At 43.5% G+C, this 21,744-nt stretch overlaps 1 protein-coding gene across 7 annotated transcripts in view; it reads left to right on the top strand.

The window, feature by feature from the left end:
* The window catches only part of itpr1b (inositol 1,4,5-trisphosphate receptor, type 1b), a 492,964-nt gene that overhangs the window by 215,685 nt on the left and 255,535 nt on the right, over positions 1-21,744 (top strand). For 6 of the 7 annotated variants that reach the window (XM_041191125.1, XM_041191128.1, XM_041191127.1 and 3 more), the window contains 8 exons: positions 3,802-3,984; positions 4,724-4,813; positions 4,904-5,041; positions 8,101-8,226; positions 12,375-12,575; positions 14,297-14,548; positions 16,182-16,307; positions 19,289-19,417. In XM_041191125.1, the coding sequence (XP_041047059.1) occupies positions 3,802-3,984; positions 4,724-4,813; positions 4,904-5,041; positions 8,101-8,226; positions 12,375-12,575; positions 14,297-14,548; positions 16,182-16,307; positions 19,289-19,417 (1,245 nt within the window). The remainder of the gene's footprint in view (positions 1-3,801; positions 3,985-4,723; positions 4,814-4,903; positions 5,042-8,100; positions 8,227-12,374; positions 12,576-14,296; positions 14,549-16,181; positions 16,308-19,288; positions 19,418-21,744) is intronic. The other variant, XM_041191131.1, reaches the window with a different exon arrangement.

Raw genomic sequence — 21,744 nt, 5'->3', positions numbered from 1 at the left:
GGTTAACAAGCAGATCAGGGAGCAGGATCCACTCATGACTGATTCGTCCAGGAGAACAGTGAGGCTGCAACACCTTTCAAGACTTGCTGGAGCGCAAAACAGTTGTGGAGCAAATAGCTAAAGCTGATATGTCAGTGCAGGTTGTGATCAGAGGACAGAATAATGACATTTAGGGAGGACATTGGATGGTGAACTTGGGCAATATCTATCATCCATAAAGGCAAAAGAGGACAGTGTGATTAATATCCCTTTGAACTCCGGGGCTGGTTTTGATTTACTTTTTATTTATGGGATGTGGGTGTTGCTGTTTAGGCATGCATGATTTTTTGACTTATTGACTAAATATTTTGAGGAGCTTTTGTCTGTACCCAAGAAATTACGTAAGGTAAAAGCAAAATACTGCGGATGCTGGAAATCTGAAACAAAAACAGAAAATGCTGGAAAAATTCAGCAGGCCTAACAGCATCTGTCGAGAGCAAGACAGAGTTAACTTTTCGAGTCCGTATGACTATTTTGTTCACAAAATTATGTAGTTGGGCAGGATGGAAAGATTGGGGTGTTAAGAAGTTCCTGGTCATGATACTCTGGCTATCGTGAGAGTGGGGCAGGCTGGTGTTTTCCTGCCTATCATGTTTGTCTGATTTGTAGAGGCAGGAAGTGAACCTGCAAGGAATTGCCTGTCAATCTGGGAGCTGTACTTGAATAAAGTCAGATTGCTGGGTGCATTCTGTGCATGGTTGTAAAGGTGAAATGAGCTCGGGCTTTTTAACCCCGTTGCTGGTGGATGCAAGATCGCACTGCAAGCAAGTCCCTGATTTAGCACTAAGATTTAATCTCCCCTTTGAAGCCACAGGATGTGTAGGGCAGGAACTAAAAGGTTCCACTTACACTGAGATGCTTTTCTGACACTGAGAATAAAATCCAGCTCTACCAAATACAGTGACACTAACATTGTGGTTACAGTGTAAAAGGAGTGGTCTTGTGGCTCAATGGGTAGCATCCCTGCCTCTGAGCTAGAAACTCTGGGTTCAAGTCCCACTCCAGGACCTCTTGGCTAAGGAGCATTCATGACGTGGCCAAACAAGTTGTTAATCAACCTATTAATCTTTCCAACACGCCCATCCTTGTTTGATGTGGAGTGGTGCCCCTTGAGCTATAACTAGTTCTTTGTCTAACAGAGAAAGATGTCTAAGGCCCCTTGTGGATTATGGCTAATTATAGATGGACTTTGAGAAGAAATTCTTCAATCACAATGACAGCAGATTATACACATCTGTGTATAATGTACCTGACTTGGAAGTGCTTGATGCTGATAACACTGTCAAAATAGACAAACAGACACTTGCCTTTTAACGTATCAAAATCTGCTTCACTTTTTCAAGAATATAAAATGACTCTTCTGCAAGAAGAAATTGCTGTAAGCTGGCAGATGTTATGGGTGAAGTCACATTGTTGAAGCTATACTTTTTGCAAAGCTTCAAGTCTACTGGGGCATTTCCCTATGGAACGCACTCAGTAAGTGGTCTGAGTGTCTTGAGTTCAGACGTTGTGCCCTTACTGCCTGACTTCTAGTTATGCGCCCACATAATTGGGGAGTTTAACGAGAGGACCCCACGTAACTTGAACTGGATGTGGGGCATGATCTTGCTGGAGTAACGGCATGGCACATTAGTTTGACATTTTCCTGCTTTATTTTATTTTATTTTTATTGTTTTGCACCATTACTTGTTAGCAGTATGAACTGATAATGGTGTGGTGATGGAAACGAGACATCTGGGTCCTTAATGAATGGCGGGAGCAACAGTTTATCTCCCTAACTAATGAGATTGAAAGTTTGAGAAAGAAACTGAGGAATGAAGGAGAAAGATCATGAATTAAAGTCACATCAGGCCCAGAAAGGAAAAATAGGGAGGGGTAGAAAGATTGGATTAAGAGAGGAGACAACAAAAAGGAAAAGGAGGATCAAAAATTTAAATTAAAAACTTAACCTTTTTAAAATCTCCTAACAATTTGCTAAATGCAGGAATGCAAATGCTCTAAGTTTATGGGTTACAGAGATTGATCGACATCGTAGTAACAATTATCACAATATTAAAAAGGTACTTATACTCTTAATTACAAGACCTAACTTTGTGGCGATTTTAATGGAAAAATTAAGGTGCAAGCCCAGTGAGCTCTTAAAAATAAGGGGAGGTTAAGGGTGACCTCGGGGTATCCAGCTCCTTCCTCTTTTCAGGGATTCTCTCATCAGCCTGTCAAGCAACCTGACGACCCTTATCACAAGATTATATTCTCAGCTGACAACCCTCTGTCATTTCATTTGAATAGAAACATCACCAACTCAGTAGCTGTGAACGTGCACTGTAATTGGCAAACTAAATTTCATTTACATCGAGTCATTACAACATAGTGGGGAGGCCAATCAGTCCATCAAGTCCGTGCCAGCTCTCTGTAGAGCAATCCAGTCAGCTTGATTCCTTCACTCTACCCTATAGCCTGCAAGTTTATTTCCTTTGTGCCCACACAATTTCCTTTTGAAATCATTCATCGTCACCGCTTCCACCACCCTCGTCGGCAGCAAGGTCTAGGATTATTCTTCAGACTATTTGTCTGAATCCTAATTTGCATTTTTATGCTTTGCTGTTCTGTGACTTTAACTTCTTGAGAGCTGTTTTCAACTTAATAGCAGCACTTTTAATATAATTCAGCCAAACTCCTCCATGACTGAAATACCACCCACCCTGATTCTACCAACTAAGTGGTGCTATTTGAAAGTCTGATAGATTAAGTTACTCATTATTACAGCCATGATTCTTTCTCATCAAGTAAATGAAATGTTCCTTAAGTGGGCACGGTGAATTTTTTCCCCTAAAATGAGCGAAGCATGTGGTGGTTCCAAAATCATAACTTAGAAATCATAATATGACAGTCCCCTTTATCCTGTCATTAAAGAAATTGCATTTTCATTTCAAATATTTATAACTTATGATTCACTAGCTGTTAAGTGTATTTTTTGTCTCCACTCCCCATGTGCACAGTGATCCAGTATGACCAGCTTGTGCTAGTATTCACAGCCACTTGGTGTGCCATTGTGATCCAAGGCGGGCTACACTGCATTTTCCCATTAACCTTCCATGTGAGCGATACGGTCCCAATTGGAACTTTTATGCAGGGAAGTACATCTTGGTGCACCTTGTGATTCCAATGCTAATGATTCCAAGTTTACATCTGGTTTGCCCCACACAAGATTCTGTAAGCTGAAAATTCCAACTTTTTGGGGAGTGAGAATTATTGTATAATGTACAATCAGATGTTGAATGCAACCTTGACTCACCCTGAAGTCAGCAGCTCTCCAAAAAGATGGTGCACACCAGCTACACAAAAACCTTGAAACTTCAGAGCATATTTGATGTGGCAAAGCTGGTGCTGGCTTTTCGAAACTCTCCCTTCTCACTCATTCATTTAATCAGGTAAACCATGGCAGAATCCCAGAGTTCAGGTAGTGGCACTATTCTTACCTTTTCTCCCATCTGTTCTATTAGGGGCTGTAAAATATTATTTTACAGGAAGGAGTTCCTCCTCTCGATTGTAGGGCTACAACAAACCCCACCCTCCCCATCTCCCTTTTATGTCCTTCCTGCAGTTCACAGTCTAGGGTGAAAGAGCAGCAGTAATAATGGTTTAATGTGTTGAAATGTCTAGACTACAGGGCCTGCAGGTAGACAAGGCACGGCAGAACAAATGATCATTTCAGAAGAGCTTTCTGGATTTCATTGCTGGATCTCTTGTGATGTTCCTCAGGTCCAGCTGCTTGTTACGAGCCAGGACGTGGAAAACTACAAACAGATCAAAGCCGACCTGGACCAGCTGAGGCTGCTGGTGGAAAAGTCAGAGCTGTGGGTTTACAAGGGCCATGCCCATGATGAGCCGATGGAAAGCGGGGACAATTCAACTGGTGGCAGTGAATTGAAGAAGAAAAAAGAGGTACAATATATTCTCCCTGACAGGCAGAGCAACAAAACTTGTGTAATTCGTCAAGTGACTAACTAACTAACAGCCACAGGTGCACAATTGGCAGATCACAGTTTGAATCGCAACATGAATGGGAATTTATTGTATCTAGAGTCTTGTGTGCAGCTCATTGGAGAAGCTGGAGAATGAGTGCGTGGTCGTAAATGTGTGGAGAAGAATTTATAATGGCAGTAGAAGTTAAGAGAGGACAGTGAACTCAGGAAAGAGGACACTGCTGCTTCTTGCACAGGTCCATCCTTTCATAGCATTAATAACATTGAGATGTTAAAGTATAAGCAAGTACTTGGAGGAAAGAATAAATTAGGGCTAAAGAAAGATCATTTGGTTCCATTTATTAACTTCAGATTTAACCTCAGTTTTAACTACTATTCTGGGTGTAAATTTTAATTGCTAAGATGTTTAAAATGACTGTCAGAAGTGGGTTATCTCCATATCAGATCTCCAATCATACACTTGATGTTGATATGTTTTGAATTGGTGGGAGAGGCCAGCATGGCTGTGTGTTCTTAAAAGGCTGAACAAGTCAGTTAACACTCGTTTGTAAAACCCCACTAGATTTTTAAAAACTTCTCAATATATTCCATATAAATATATCTTAATTTTTAAGAATTGTGATGCTATTGTTTAAATGAAGAGCTGTTGTATTGTGCAAATGAACAAATACGTGTGTGTGTTTATTTTCCCCACAAAGGGTGACTTTGCAAAAGGTCAGATTGCCAGTTCTGATGTGGTGCCCACAATTGAAAGCACCAGCAGCAAGAATTATAGAGTCATAAAGGAGGTGAGGCCTCTGCCTTATGGTGCATGCAAAATCATTGTCTGGACTGCACAGTTTCTTCAACAAGCGTCATCTGCATTTTACCTTTTGCAGGTTTTGATCCGACTCAGCAAACTGTGTGTGCAAGAAGGCTCGTCTGTGAGGAAAAGCCGCAAGCAGCAACAGAGGTTATTGAGGAATATGGGGGCCCATACCGTGGTCCTTGACCTTCTGCAGATTCCTTATGAAAAGGTACTGCCTGATCTAAAGTGCCATGCTCGAACCATGGGTTCCAAACCTGCGTTTCATTGTGGGCATACACCCTGGTGATTGCAATCTTTCATTGAGTGGCTTAATTTTTCAGGTTTTCTTTTAAGATGCAAAGCGAACCAACGTGGTCACCAATTAGGGTCCTTAGCTACATGGATCCTTCAACCAGAGGGCAATACGTCCTCCTGTGAAGCAACAGTTGTGTTATGCCAAATTAATAACAGTCTCTATACAATTCACTATGGCTATCCTAGGCATCAAGTTAAAATGATTGCTGCATGCATTTCACACCAAAATAAACATGTATTTTGGGGTAGATCTTGACTTTGTGTGATAGTGAATCAGCTGTCCATTTTATATGTCTCCTGTTGGTGACTTTGGAAATTGGCAAAACAGTCAGAGGCGACACAAGGAAACGTTATTTTACATAAGAAGTTGTGGTGATCTGGAATGCGCTGCCGAAAGTGTGGTGGAAGCAAATTCAATTGGAAATTTCAAAAGGGAATTGGACACATTATTGGAAAGGAGAAAAGGATACACGGCTATTGGGAAAGAAGAGGGAAACAACGTGGCTGACTCTTAACTGCCCTCACAAATGGCCGTGAGTCGCTCAGTTGTATTAAACTGTTCTGCAGAACCATACTAAGAGTAAAAGCAGACAGATCATTCAGCATCGATCTCAATGCCAAACACAACAAAGGAGCACCAGCCCTGTTAATCCTGCAAAGTCCTCCTCACTAACAGAGAGGTTTATGCCAGAATTTGGAGAGTCGTCCCACAGACGAGTCAAGCAACAGCCTAGCATAGTCATACTCACAGGATCATGACTTGCAGCAAATGTCCCAGACACCGGTATGCAATTGGGAAGGAGTGGCACTGGGGTTCTTCAACATTGACACTGGCATCAGGCCATACATGAGTAAGGAAACCACCCAAGGCCCTTCATCACAGGTGAATGAGTACTGCTCCATGTGGAGGCAGCAGTGGGAAGTGGCACAAACACAGAATGTACTCTGGGTGGGGGACTTTAATGTCCATCACCAAGAGTGGCTCAGTCGTACTTTGACTGACGAAGCCGAATGAATCCTGAACGATGTACCTGCCAGATTGGGCTAGTGGCAGGCGGTGAGAGAACCAATATGAAGGAAAAATCCACTTAAACTTGCCATCACCAGTCTACCTGTCACAGACACATCCATCAATGTCTGCGTCAGGAAGAATGACCACTGCCCAGTCTTTGTGGAGACACAGCCCCATCTTCACACTGAGGACACCGCCCCCCCCACCCTCATTGTCTTACGTGGTATTACCACTGATCAGATTCAGAACAGATCCAGCAGCTCAAAACTGGGCATCCATTAGGTGCTGTGGGTCATCAGCAGCAACAATTAGTCTTTTAAACTATTCCTTAATGATGTGGAAACCTAGTAAATTTGTGCAGAAGATGAGACTGAAACATTTGCAGCCAAAAAGGCCAAGGAAATTAACCATCTTGGCCTCCTCCTAAGGTTATCACTGCCTTCAGCCAATTCCATTCACTCCACATGCTATCAAGAGACTGCTGAAGGCACTGGACACTGCGAAGGCCATGGGCCCTGACAATATTCTGGCAATAGTACTGAAGACTTGTGCTCCAGAACTTTACATGCCCCTAGCCAAGTTGTTCCAGTACAGCTACGACACTGGCATCTACCCTACAATATGGAAAAATTACCTGAGTCTGTCCTGACCACAAAATGCAGGACAAATACAACCTGGCCAATTACTGCCCCATCAGTCTACTCTTAATTGTCAGCAAAGTGATGGAAGGTGCCATAAAGCAGCACTTACTCAGCAAAACCCGCTCACTGGTGCACAGTTTGAGTTCCACCAGGATCAGTCGGCTCCAGATTTCATTGAAGCCTTGCTCCAAACATGGACATAAGCTGAATTCCAGAGGTGAGGTGAGAGTGTCTGCCCTTGACATCAAGGCAGCATTTGACCGTGTGTGGCATCAAGGGGCCTTAGTAAAATTCGAATCAGTGGGAATCAGGAAGGGGGGTCGGTGTGGGTAGGGTGGGGGGTGGGGGGGTGCATGGGGGAGGTGGTGGGGAGGAGACATTCTCCATTGGTTGGAGTTGTACCTTTATCACATAAGTGGATGTGTGTGCTTATTGGAGGCCAGTCATCTCAGTTTTAGGAGATCACTGCAGGAGTTCCTCAGTCCTAGGCTCAACCAACTTCAGCTGCTTCATCATTGACTTTCCTTCCATCATAAGGTCAGAAGTGGGAATGTTCGTTGATGATTGCACAATGTTCAGCATCATTCGTGACTCCTCAGATACTGAAGCAGTCCACGTCCAAACGTAGCAAGACCTGGACATTATCCAGGCTTGGGCTGACAAATGGCAAGCACATTTGTGCGAAACAAGTGCTAGGCAATGACCATCTCCATCAAGAGAGAATCTAACCATCACCCCATGACATTCAATGGCATTGACATCTCTCAAGTCCCTGTCAACATCCTGAGGGTCACCATTGAGCAGAAGCTGAATTGGAGATGAAACCTGTCCACCATTTACAAGGCACAAGTCAGGCATGTCGTGGAATGCTCTCTACCTGCCTGGATGAGTGCAGCATCCACAACACTCGAAGCTTGACAGCATCCAGGACAAAGCCGCCGGCTTGACTGGCATTCCATCCACCTGCTTTAAACATTTGCTCCCTTCACCACTGGCACCTTCTCAAGGGCAATTAGGGATGGGGAATAAATGCTGGCCTAACCAGTGACACCCACGTTCCATGAATGAATAAAAAAGGTGCATCATTGACTAGATGCACTGCAGCAACTCACCAAGGTGCCTTTGACAACACTTTCCAATCCTGTGATCTCAACAGTCATGAGGGATGTAAGACAGGCTGCCGATTTGCTAATGCCCATTTTATGCACTTTAACACAGTAACAATATACCCATTGAGGGTTTTCTGCAAAGTGCAGCTATGCTGATCATTACTGATTTCAAAAAAAAACTGAGTAACCACTTTACTGTTGTCCTCTGCAGGCTGAGGATATTCGAATGCAGGAGATCATGAAACTGGCACACAAGTTTCTGCAGAATTTCTGCGCCGGCAACCCACAGAACCAAGCTCTCCTTCACAAGCACATCAACCTCTTCCTTACTCCAGGGGTAAGAGCACTGCTTGGAATCAAGTACTGTTTCAGCTGTGGGCTCATTTCCTTGCATTGGCAAAAAAATTCACACTCTCATGCTCCTTGCTCTCGTATATCCCTCGCGCACACTCCTCTCTCTCTTGTGCCCCCTCCCCACTCTCTGGCACACCTCTCTGCTTCTGCTTTAGCTGTTTGTGTCAGCATCACAGACTAATATCCCTATTCCACCAGCATCTAAAAGGGTTGCACTAGCTAAATCAGGCATGAGCTATGAAGATGGTAACCTTGATAACTTTTAAATGGAAATAATCTAAAGATGGGGCTTGAAGATTTCAAGTGGTGCTGTGACCGTGGACTGTCCTTGGGATGAAAAATTGTTGATGCGTTGTCTCTCCTTCTCCCTCACTATTGTGCCCCTCTCTCCCTCTCTCTAGTGCCACCCCTCCCCCTCCCTCTCTCTCTGGCGCCCTGCCCTCTTCCCCTCCTCCTTCTCTCTGGCGTCCTGCCCTCACCCCCTCCCTCTCCCTGGTGCAGATTACTCATTTGAATGAGGGCTGAGTTGTTGAGCGAGAGTGTGGGGAAGAGATATTAGAAAGAAAAAGAAGGAACTCTGAAAAAGCTGAGCATTTCTTCCAATGGGGGACTGGTTGCTGTCGATTGTATCAACACAAGTGGCAATTTGAAACTTTCAGTAAGAAAGCTGTTTTTAAATGCATTCTCACCAAGTAGGTAATTTCTAGATAAAACTATTAGATTTGCCTGTTATGAAGTTTATTCCATGTATTCTGCTTATCTGTGACATGAAAACAAGAGAGAACCAACTGCAATCTTTATGCCCAAATATTCATTATCATTCAGAGAACCTTCCTGAAAGGAAGATAAATTCAGTATGAACTGACATGTCCCTAGCTGTATTACTCCAGACTACTGCAGTTAGCACTTGCATTATAAGTTATCAAAATGGTGAAGGAAATTTAGCACTACATAACTGAGTGTACAGATGATTAGTCACCACAGTGTTTTAGTTGCTGCATGTCTAAAGTTTTTAGTTAGAACATCACAATCAGCTGGCTATCGTTTTAACAAACACTTGCCTTGTTCATTGGGGCTTGACATGACTTTTTGATTTTGCATCCAAAGCCTCTATTAAACATGGATAACAAACTAGATCAAATCCAGTGCTGGAGTACTGTCCAGTCATTTGTTTAGAAATGTGTTATTTAAGTGCATTAGCTCAGGGGCTACTTCCTCCAATTTGCTTAGATTGTAACATTCCAAATGAATTGTATACCCCTTCACATTTAGTTCCGGTCTCTGAAGCAGGAGGCAACTGTTAGTTGGTTGTCTTTGTCTCTCTCTCTCTCTCTCTCTCTCTCTCTCTAACTCTACAACCCCTTTTGATTCCTGACCTTTGAATGGGACACCTGGATCATAATTCACTAGCCCTTTCTGACCTGTCACCTGAGGGACGTAAGAATGTAAAGGAGAAAGAAGCTGGAGGTAGCTGTGTAATCCCTCTAGCCATTGCCTCCATTTAAACACATCATGGCTGAACTTCATCAACTCCACGTTCCTGCTCTGTCCCCATAGCCTGTGATTCCCTTATTGTCCAAAAATCACTTCTCCATCTCACCAGCTGAGCATCTGTTGTGACACAGGAGAACAGGAAGAGCAGGGCACCATAATGAAAACCTTACACAACATTTCACTTTGTGCTTTGCCTGGTGACAAAGAGAGATGTCAGAGATGTTGATTCAAATATCTACATTACTGCTTGTGCTTCAAATTATGAAGAGGGGAATTCTCCAACCTTCCAGGAAATGTATTTCACTTCTACTGTTCTCAGTATTTCAAGGGGAAATCTATAATTCTAATAAATCCTTCATATACAGCATTTTGCAACTTCTCAGTACTTAGAAATTTACCAGATCCTTTTTTTAGTTAATACTATAAAAGCTGAAATATTATCCCAAACGCAACACTTTCAGTGAAACTGCTTGTGGGTTGTGGCATTGTGGTCTCTGACCTGTAGATTTTCCACCTTAATCTCTATTGGACCATTGAGACAGCAATGGAAAATATCAAAAAGCTGTTTTGTGGAGAGATATAAGATTAGACTGTAGGTAAAGTTAAACCTTACATATCCCTTTAAATTAGCCTTTGGCAGTAGGAAAAGGGAGCGTGTTCAAACCAGAGATGCTTTTGGGATCGATATTAGGATTTTTTTTCTTCATACAGTGATGAACATGTGGCTTAACATTCCAGATAAGAGCAGTTGGGGGCAAGAATCCTGGGACTATTTAAGAAGCAATTAGTTGCCTTGAAGGAGGTCTAGTGGTGCAGTGGAGCCTCTCGAGCCAAAGGCTCTGCGTTCAAGTCCCATTCCAGGGACAGTATTTTGCCCTTGGAGGGGGTGGGCAGGAGTGGTAGGGAAGCTGACCGCTGCCCTCGATTGGCACCGCACTGCAATTTTACGTGGGCAGGCCGATTAAGGTCTGTCTAGTGTGATACGTGAGTGGCAGCGCTACCTGTGTGGGCGGGGGGAGGAGGGTGAGCGGGCCTAGCATGAATTTGCGCATGTGCGAAAGAGTGCTTCAATCTCCTTGAGGCACAGAGCTGCCTCAGGGAGATGAAGTGCTGTTTAAAAAAACTAATAAAGGAAATAAAACGTCACGGGCGGGATGAGGTTTCATGAAGGCTTTTAAACTTTAATAAAAATTTTTAATAAAATTCATAGACATGTCTTAAAATGTTTTTTTTTAATTTAGATTGATTTTGAAACATTTAAATTTCTCTCCCAGCCCTGACTCAGCCTCCTCCCCCTGCCCGCACAGGGAGCGCTCAGTGCTTCCGGGTGCATGTCACACTGGGTGGGCCTTAATTGGCCCGCCCGTGTAAAATGGCACACAGCCGATCACGGGCTGCGCGCCTGCCTGCTCCCGCTCAGCCCCCCCGACAAGGAAAAAATTCTCTCCTTGGTGTTGTGTGGTTCCAGTTGCTAGCTGTTTAATTGGTGTCAGAACAGTGCATGGTGATCTGAGGTACTGTTCTGGCTCTAGTCTCATTGGGTACATCCAGAACTGGTTCTTTAGCATTGAGTCTAGGCTGACATTTCAGTACTGAGGGAGTGCTGCACTGTCAGAGGCCCTACCTTCCCTCTCAGCTAATCAGGAAAAAAAACCCCATGGCACTATTTCAAAGATGAGCAGGGGAGCTCGCCTAATATTTATTCATCAAGTAGCATCTGGAAAAAAGAAATTAAAATAAAAGCAAAATACTGAGGATGCTGGAAACCTGAAATAAAAGCAAAGCGCTGGATATACTTGGCAGGTCTGGCAGCACCTGTGGAGAGAGAAACAGAGTTAATGTTTTGAGTGGATATAACTCTTCAGTTCTGAAGATGAGTCAACTGAAACGTGAACTTTTTTTTCCCCCACAGATGCTGCCAGACCAGCTGAGTATTTGCCACACTTTTCTGTTCCTATTTTATTAGCAAAAAGATTATCTGGTCATTTATATCTCAATGTTTGCGGGATCTTGCTATGCGCAAAATTATCTGCCACGTTTCCTACATTAGAATAGCGAAGACACTTCACGAATACTTAATTGGCCGTAATGCACTTGGAACATCCTGAGGTGCTGAAATGTGCTGTATGAACGCAAGTTGGTGGTTTTCCATGATTTTCTGCTTTTGCCCAGCTATCTCTAACGTCCTGCTGAACTCCCTCCTTTGAGTTGTTGTGCTTTTGCCTGCAGTAGGGAGCACGAGAAGCATCTAGCCCTAAACCACCTCCAAAACCACTCCAGTTTTCCACTCTGCTTCTTGTTGAAGCTGTTTTAAATCCAGACTATGTAGCACAGTTTTCACCAATGTTAAGCCTACTTAAAGCCTTAGGGCACCTGACAGAACTTAAGGGGTGTTTTGAAAGAGGAAAGAGAGGTCGAGGACATTCAAGAATGGCTATCTAAAGAATAGGGAGAAAATCTGTTCATGGGGAGCTGATTTATCTTTTACGGTACCAGCCTTTTGGCTGCTGATCTTCCTTGCCACTGCTCCCCAGATTTCCAGGTTTGTGGTGATGGCGGGGGGGTGGGGAGGTTGGGGTCAGGTGGCAAAACCCTCCAGTGGTGGGGAGCGCTAATTAAGAAGCCTTGTTGTTCCAGATCCTGGAGGCGGTGACCATGCAGCACATCTTTATGAACAATTACCAGCTCTGCAGTGAGATAAACGAGCGCGTGGTGCAGCACTTTGTCCACTGTATTGAGACACATGGCCGCAACGTCCAGTATCTCAAGTTTCTGCAGACCATTGTGAAGGCTGAAGGGAAGTTTATCAAGAAGTGTCAGGACATGGTGATGGCTGAGGTAAGCTATGCTGATCAAATATTACCAGCCCAATTTTGAAAGCAGGGGTGGTGGCACAATGGTAATGTCACTGGACTAGTGATCCAGAGGCCTGGGCTAAAGCCTTGAGGACACGGGTTCAAATTTGACCATGGCAGCTGGTGGAATCAAAGAAACAAATATAAAGCTAGTCTCAGTGATGGTGACCATGACAATTATTATCAATTGTTGTTTTAAAAAAAAAAATCCACCTGGTTAACAAATATCTTCAGGGAAGGAAAACTGCCATCGCTAACTGGTCTAGCCTATGTATATTTCTAGACCCACGGCAATGTGTTTGGCTCTTAACTGCCCTCTGAAATGGCCTAGCCAGCCACTCAGTTCAAGGGCAATTTAGGATTAGGCAACAAATGCTGGCTTTGCCAGTGACGCCCCCATTCCGTGAAAGAATAAAACAAAAATTGAAGGCAAAGTTGTGTAATCTACGAATTGCAGGCTCTGATGAGCACTTCAAAGCCTATGAGTTACAATCCAGTGCCATGGATGTAGCAGACATTCCTGCACACCAGGTCTCGGCAAGTCAAGGTGGTCAGGTGTCATGTTCTGACTTCCCTGTTTTGAGTTGTAGCCTGTGCTGCCACCTCTCACAGCACCCTTGCCATCCGAAGAGAAACCACTGTCTGTCTGGCTGGTCTGTCTCCGCCAGAAAAGAGAGTAGAGCAATAAGCATTGCTGATTTGTTGTTTGCAGAGCAGGGGAATATGAGGAGACTTTTGAGCATCAGTAATGAGAGTACAGAGATTTAATTGGCAAAAGAACCAGAGGGGAATTGAGAAATATTTTTATGCAGCAGGTGCGATCTGGACAGTACTTTCTTGAAAGAGAGGTGGAAGCACATTCAATAGTAACTTTCAAAAAGGAATTGGGTATATACTGGAAGGGAAAACCTTTGGAGGGCTATGGTGAAACATTGGGAAAGTGGAACTAAAAGAGCTAGCATGATAGGCTAAAGAACCTCCTATGCTCTGTTTCTACTTGAAAGGTTAATAAAACAGTGAGTGCAGTGCATGCACGGAATGCGAGGTGTTCTGGAGTGACACCTCGAGGTTTTGGCCCCAGTTTACATCCAGCTACTGTTACTTCACTTAGGCCACCTTCAGAGGCCTGGGACCTCAGCTCTTGAAGGAAGCCACTCTGTGTGTGCCCTGAAACAGCCTGATTCAGAGAAACCTCTGGGAGTGGCCTGGGTTTCTTACATGCCTTGTCTGAGCTGCTTTACCATGTTTGGCTGGGCAGAGGAAGAAAACGTTGCTGCAAAGAGGGGGCAAATCAAAAATTGATGTTCTTCCTAAATTTTAAAGTTTTCCATTTGGCTCATCTACTTGTTGAGGTGAGGGAGTGCAGGGCTGGGAAATTAAATAATTTTTCCACAGGGTTTCAGTGTTGGGCACTTCCTGACCAAGTACAACATTCACAAGGGCGCAGTGTTGTGCTGTCTTAATTCTGTCAGTAAGAACAACCGCTATCAATCTGAGCTGAAGGATTGAGTAGAGACGATAAGAGCTAATTTTCCACAGACGAACTATTCATCAGGCTGGGCAAACCTGAGACGTCAATGTCAGTGAACCCATTGGGCTCCTTCCTTAATCAGCATTTAACTATTTTCTAAAATAAGCACAGTCACTTCCATGGTTTGCAAAACTGTTGATGATCTTTGCTTTTGAACCATTGCACTTTTGCAGCTTGTGAATGCTGGAGAAGATGTTCTGATTTTCTACAATGATCGAGCCTCGTTCCAGACCCTAGTACAGATGATGCGCTCTGAGCGCGATCGGATGGATGAGAACAGTCCTCTCATGTACCATATCCACTTGGTGGAATTGCTGGCAGTCTGTACTGAGGGCAAGAATGTCTACACAGAGATTAAATGCAACTCCCTCTTGCCCCTGGATGACATTGTGAGAGTATCGACCCATGAAGACTGCATCCCTGAAGTGAGTTTGGTTTCTGGGTTGATCTCATTGAAAATGTTGCTCTTTTTGTAAAAAGAAAATGTAACATCATCCATCTTACCTAATTTATCCTATTTATTATACCTAATCTACATTTTCTCTGATCTAATCTACTCTTTATATCACGTCAATCTAATCTATCCTATTTTATCTAAACTATTTTTATCTATAACCTGTCTATATTAGTGCAGCTTATTTGAAAGATCTGTTATTTCGAGGTCCATTTAAGCTAATTGGAATTGTGTGGTTCCACCACTGATGATGAAAAATCAGTGTTTCTATTTGCCCCCCTCACCCCAACTATTGCAAAATCAATAGGACATTGCCTTCAAGCACGAGACACGGAAAACACCATCAGAATAAAGCTGGAAAAACTCAGCAGGCCTGGCAGCATCGGCGGAGAAGAAAAGAGTCAATGTCTTCTCCGCCGACGCTGCCAGGCCTGCTGAGTTTTTCCAGGTAATTCTGTTTTTGTTTTGGATTTCCAGCATCCGCAGTTTTTTTGTTTTTTATCAGAATAAAACTGCAAGCCGGTGCCAAATGAACAAACAAACTTGCCCATGTTTGGAAAGGTGCTATCTAAATTCTGCCTGGCTTGCTGGTTGGCTGCATGTTCGGGCTTAGAAAGTCTCCGATCTAATTCAAAATGTGCAAATGAATAACTGAACAGGCTGGAGAAATGGTAACTTTCTGAAAAGGATTTCAGCTCCTTACTGTCAGTCGGAAAGCAGTCTAATTCCTGTGTAGGTTTGAATGTTCTTCTAATGTTAGTGCAGGGGATAGACGTGCAAGTCCAGTTAACAACTGCTTACCCTCAGTTACGGTTGAGTAAAACGCTAGCCCAATCCCCAGGAATTCATAAGCACAATATCGCAAGTGATGGCTATGATAAAGGGGTAGTAATAGCATTATCATCCCCATGTTGCGATGTTAAAGCATTGCGGCTCATTGTAAAGCTGTTTACAAAATACTGTTGAATCCATTAACTCCTTCACTTTTCACAGCCTTTTCCAAATGCCCCATACCTGTTCTCCAGTGAAGGCAGTGGGTAATCTAGCAGGTTTATACATTTCTTTCCAGAGGAATCCTCCAGTTGCAGGATTTCTCTTTTTCTTGATATGGGGACATGCCATTCATCCATTCGCCATCTTGCCCCATTGTCTTGATGACTCACAGATCACAGAATCACAGTGCAGAAGAGGCCCTTCGGCCCATCGAGTCTACACCGACATGTGAGAAACACCTGACCTACCTACCTTAAATACAATAGGAGCAGGAGTAGGCCACCTGGCTCCACAAGCCAGACCCATCACCAAACAAGACCATGGCTGATCTGCCCCAGAGTACAGTCTATCTGGGCAACGGGCCAACAGAAATTACGTGGGGTCCGAGGGCTCCGGTGACAAAATACGGTTTTCTGAGCAGCCGGCAGGGTGCTGGAAACAGGATGGAGTGAGGGTGGATCTGAGGGGAAGGGAAATGTGAGAATGAGTTGTGGAGAGGGAGGCTCGGTTAGACATTCGAGCTTAATAGACATTAGCTACCCTCATTCTCAAGAGATTCTTGGTTTTGTTGCTAAGATTACATTCTGCTGATATTATGTTTTTTTCACTAGGTGAAGATTGCCTACATTAACTTTCTCAATCATTGCTACGTGGACACAGAGGTGGAGATGAAGGAGATTTACACAAGCAACCACATGTGGAAGCTTTTTGAGAACTTTCTAGTTGATATTTGCAGGGCAAGTACTGAATTTAGCATCATTATGCTCCCCTTTAGTGACTCCACATGATTTCTGTGCTCCTTGTTTAATCTCCTGTTTCTCCTGGGTGGGAGTCAGTGAGGCAACTGGTGTTGTGTATCAGTGGGTGTCTCTTGGGAATGAGGTGGTTCTTTAGCTCCTTGAGCTGAGGCACAAGATAACCTAGCTACTGGTTCAACCATATCCAGATATATGGACTTGCACGTAAAGAAGAGTTGCAAGTTTGACAGAAACATGTCTTTAGTCCAGGGCCCGTAGCACATGCAATCCTGCAGTTCCATTCAGACGGAAGCAAATCCCTTTGCAGATGTGATTGAAGAAAGAGCCACAGGCCTTTCATTGGTGATGTAAATTGTGCCCTGCTGCAGGATGCTCATGCACATTAAGAAGTCAAGGGCAGCCTGAAGTGGAGAAAACGCGTTGTACTGCATTGGGCCATTCTTAGTTAATATAAAGAAGTGGTGGAACTATTACAGTGATGGGCAACCTAGGCTAGTGAGTGGGCTGCGTGAGTGGTCCTCCTTCATCTTCGTGGGCCCCAAGATTGAAATTGGGCAGGAAAATCGGCACTAACCATGACCTCATGAATAAGAATTTGCGGGACATGCCGATTGAATCGTAGCAGTGCTTTGGACTCAGGGAGTGCACGGCTCTCTCAGTCAATGTTGTATGCAGTCAGCACGCACTTCACTTCACGGGCCCTTGCTTTGCGTGTTTATCACTTTCGCAGTGCTGGTAGGAAAAAACTACGCGGACGGAAACTAGTGGAATCTGGCAACCCCGTGCGTGGGTAACAGTCAACAAAATGTCTGGAGTGCCACACTCGGAACCCTGATGGGCCGCATGTAGCCCGCGGGCCACAGATTGTTCATCAATGAACTAGTGGGTTGTCCCATTTTGACCAGTTGGCTTCTTTAAGCATATTGTTTACTGACAGCTAACCCCTCTGCGTATTGAAATGCCTTTCCATCTTCTGAATGCATTCTGCACTGCTCTCTTTAGTGGTTGTGGTGGATGGGGCAGAGGTGGGGCACTGGGGGAATAAATGTTTCAGCTATTGTAAAGGTGAATGACCTTCCTCCAGCACCACTGAGACCCACTGGAGAATTGAGAATTTTCCAATGGGTGCCATTTTGAGAGCTCTAAAAAATATTGCACTTAGGTTGAAGAAATAGTGGAGGCGGCCCCTTTTTGAACAAGCAGGTGGGAAAATTATACAGTTAATGGCCAGTCTTGTGCTTGGACTGACATATCTGCACTTAGTCACCAACTAGTGCTCACTTCCCCACCTCGCCTCATGTTTTTTTTTTGCTTGCTTTACTGCTAATTATGGAAGAGTGCTTTGAATTTCTGGTACCCTGTGAGTGTTCAGATTAAGTGATGTGTCCCAACTGGTGATCTGGATGTCTTGTCCAATGTGACATCAGGCTGAGCATTCAATAGAATGGACAGCACAGAAATAGGCCATTTGGTCCAACAGATCTGTACTGTTGTTAATCCTCCACACAAATCTCCTCCCACTCTGTCATCCAATCCTATCAGGATATCCTTCTCTTCCCCTCCCGTTCATGTGTTTATCCAGCTTCCCCTTAAATGAATATATGTGGTAGTGAGATCCACATTCTACTATCTAAATATGTCAGAGAGGGGGAAATGATCCAAACCTTTAACCACTTGACTCCTTCACCTCACTGTTAATGGAGCAAAGTCATGGAAATAATTTTAACTTTTTATGACCCCGCAACTCCACAGTGCATCTCCTGTTTTCAGCTGTTTGCTGTTACATTGGGTTTTTTTTTTGACGTAAATGTACCAATCACACGACAAGAATTGGTGTAACAATAATGTGAATTCTTTATTTGAAGATAAGACTATTTACAAATAAGGTACACCGGGAGGCTAAGTACAGTACATCTGATCTCTACTGATGCTTGTAGACTGAATACAAGTCATGAGTCTAGTACGTAACATCCTGTCGAGCTGGTAGTGATTGACAGTTCCTTAAAGATACATGTACCTCATAGCACAAGGTGGGGGATTTCCATGCTATTCTACTGCAGTTACCCTGACAGAATGGGAGAATTTTGGTAGGTTGGAGGTGTGGGTGGTGATGCGGAGGTGGAGGAGACTGTACTTGTAAACCATTTCCCGCTCCAGTAATTGTATAAAGGGTCAGTGTTTTATTATTTATCCTCCGAGCATGGGTTTCATTGGCAATGTCAACATTTATTTCCTATTACTAAGTGGCTTGTTAGACCGCGTCAGAGGGCAGGCCACAGACTACCAAGGTGTTTAGAGGCTGGAGTCACATATATGCCAGAACAGGAAAGGGCAGCAGGTTTTCTTCCCAAAGGACATTGACAAAGCAGATGAAATTTCATCACAATCTGACATTGTGGTAGTCACCTTCACTGTTAGCAGCTTTTGATTTCCCAATTTCTTAATAACTAACTCAGATTTTCAGACTGCTGTGATGGGATTTGAACTTGCCTATATCTGCATCATTTATATTGTTGTTCTTAATTGAGGACCAGAATTGGAGGAAGCATTGAGGATCGAATTAAAACAATGACTTGTTGTTGGAATCAAATTCAATGGTACAGTTTCATCCTTTAGGTGATGTAGCTGTGCCCTTTCACCTGAAGAAGTTGTGTCTAGAGTCTCCACATTTCCTGTTGTAGCAACAGTAAAAGATTGGCAGGAGGCCTGGAGAAATGGCAGAAAACACCATATTCAGTGTTCTGCAGGGTTCCTGCAGACATTATGGTGGGAGACTGGGAAAAAAACCACACACATTCCACCCTCTATTATTAACTAGTTTATAAAGACCACCCCAGCTCCAGGATATATCCTTTCAAATCAACAGCAATTCTTAAAAGTCTTCCTCACTAAGTGTGTCAAAGTCTTACTTAGAGTTTGGTGTCCGGATACAACTGACCAATTGGACTCTCTTCTTTCAGGTGTGTAATAATACAAGCGACCGAAAGCATGCTGACAATGTCCTAGAGAGATACGTCACTGAAACTGTCATGAGCATTGTCACAACTTTCTTTAGTTCTCCCTTCTCTGATCAAAGCACAAGTTTGCAGGTATGGAATATGATCACTTTGAGTTGCTAGCTGTAGTTTGTTCTGGAGCTGCATGCTTTGAGGTCCCCATTTCCATCCCTGTCCCCCCCCCCCACCCAACCCGTTTGGGGCAACTACTGAGTAAATGGGAAACTCTAACATAACTCCTAGGTAAATATTATGTGCAGCAAAACAAAATACTCTCATTGCTCTGGTAAATAAACAAAAATTCTCAAATTTTCCTGAAACAGTAGCATTTTGACAATGTTCTCCTATAGAGTTGTGAAACCCAGAAAATTAACAATTGCCGTCTGTGCCATAGGTTACGCATAATCTTAGAATGCTTACAATGCAGAAAGAGGCCATTCAGCCCATTGTGACTGTGCCAGCTCTCTGAAAGAGCAGCTCATCTAATCCCATTCCCTTGCCTTTTCCACACAGCCCTGCAAATTTTTTCTCTTTAGATAATTGTACAATTCTCTTCCAAAAGCCAGGATAGAATCTACCTCTACCAAACTCTCAGGCAGTGAATTCCAGATTCTAACCACTTGCAGTGTAAAAAATAAAATGTTACACTCATCATTCCATTGCTTCTTTAGTCAATCACCTTAAATCAGTGTCATCTGGTTTTTGACCCTTCCACCAATGGGAACAGTTTCTCCCTATCCACTTTTCCTAGAACTCTCACGATTTTGAATATCATTATCAAATCTCATCTTAACCTTCCTTCTCCAAGCAGGACTTCTCCAATCTAACCATTTCTGCACCCCCTCTAATGCATTCACATACTTACTAAAGGCTGTTGCCTTGACTTGAAAATAATGCTCCCTTTGAGGCTGAACCAGTTCAGTAAGTCTTCACTTAGGATTGTAGGCGTGTTCCTGAAAGTGCAACTTTAAGTGAAGTGACTTTAAGCAAATCAGATTTTCCCACTAAAACCAATGTAAAAGCAGTAAAGTTCTGTAGGATCTTTCTCATCAGGAAAACATTAAAACATTATGCCCTGTAATTTGAAAATAAAACATTTTTTAAAAATATGGAAGAAATATGCTAACTCTTTCTACTTACCTCCTGTTCATTGCCTTTCCTACTCCCTGACTCTCGTGGTTGCTGCCAACCCTGCTCACTGAACCTCCTGCTTGTCACACATCCTGATCCTCCCTCTTGCCAAACCCCACGCTCCATGCCCCTCCTGCTTGCCATTTTTCCCTCCTGAGCCTTCACTGTGAGTAAGAGTTCTGGAGATGAGCGGCGAGAGGCAGGAGCAGCAGCTCTGACCTGGAGGTGGTAAACGGCAAGTTGAAGAGGCGGCGAGAGGGAGGTTTGACAAGAGGAAGGGTCGGCAGCAATCAGGAGGGACGGGAGCAGGAGAGGCTGCAAGCCGGAGGGTTGCCAGTGAGTGGGGGAGGCCAGGGAGCAAGAGAAGCCTCAAACCCTCAGGGAGAGGCGCTGAGCTGGTGAGTCAACAAGAGGGAGGATAGGCCACTCCAAAATGGCACTGATAGGTCATGTGTCCCTGTCAGACCTGATGCGAAATGACTTAAACAAAACTCCTGATGGCAAACACAAATACGGTCCCAATTAACTAACCGATGTTTAAGCTGAGCAACTTAAAATGGGAACTTGCTGCATAATGGGATGCTAAATTGTTCTTAAACAATTGATGAAGTGTGGAGAGCAGCCTTGTTGACTCTGGCCTGTGTCAATGCTTTGACTTTTTTTTGGTTGCAATGAACAAATGAATGTATAGTTGCAGGAACGACAGAAAGGATGAACTTGTTGAGGTTCAGGGCAAAGATGTCAAGCTGTGATTTGTAATGTCTGCCTCTGTTATAATGTTGGCCTGAGCTGAAATTTATCGCAGACCGATGGAAGCCCATTGAAGAAAGTGAGTCACTTAACACTGAAATGAGATAAACTGAAGTACAGCTCTCTCCCATTAGACGGGAGATTTAGACAGCTAGCCTTGAATATTGCAAAGAGCTCCAGCTGTTTTATTTGATCTTTTCTTTGATTCTGTTAACTGGAACTCTGGCTCAGGTGGGTTTTCAGCTCTGACTTGTCCTGTAAGTTATAAACTCAACAGCCCAACAGATGTATTATTGAGTTTTTATATTGAGGTACAAGAGTTGTATGATTAGGTAGTGCAATGCAGAGGTCCATTCAAAATTCTGCCATGATTAAAGATTGCTTTTTGGTTTCCTCACTTAAAAGAAATCCCTACTCTTTCAGCAAAAATGAAAGAATTTCTTTTGTTGAATAAGTTACTTAGTTCGAACTGTGGTCCAAAGATGGTTTAATTCTTTTTTTTTTGCTTAAACTAAGGTGCCTGCATTAGAATTTTCAAC

This window comes from Carcharodon carcharias, chromosome 7, assembly GCF_017639515.1.
Source record: "Carcharodon carcharias isolate sCarCar2 chromosome 7, sCarCar2.pri, whole genome shotgun sequence".
NCBI lineage: Eukaryota > Metazoa > Chordata > Chondrichthyes > Lamniformes > Lamnidae > Carcharodon > Carcharodon carcharias.
This window is presented reverse-complemented; position numbering and strand designations above follow the sequence as displayed.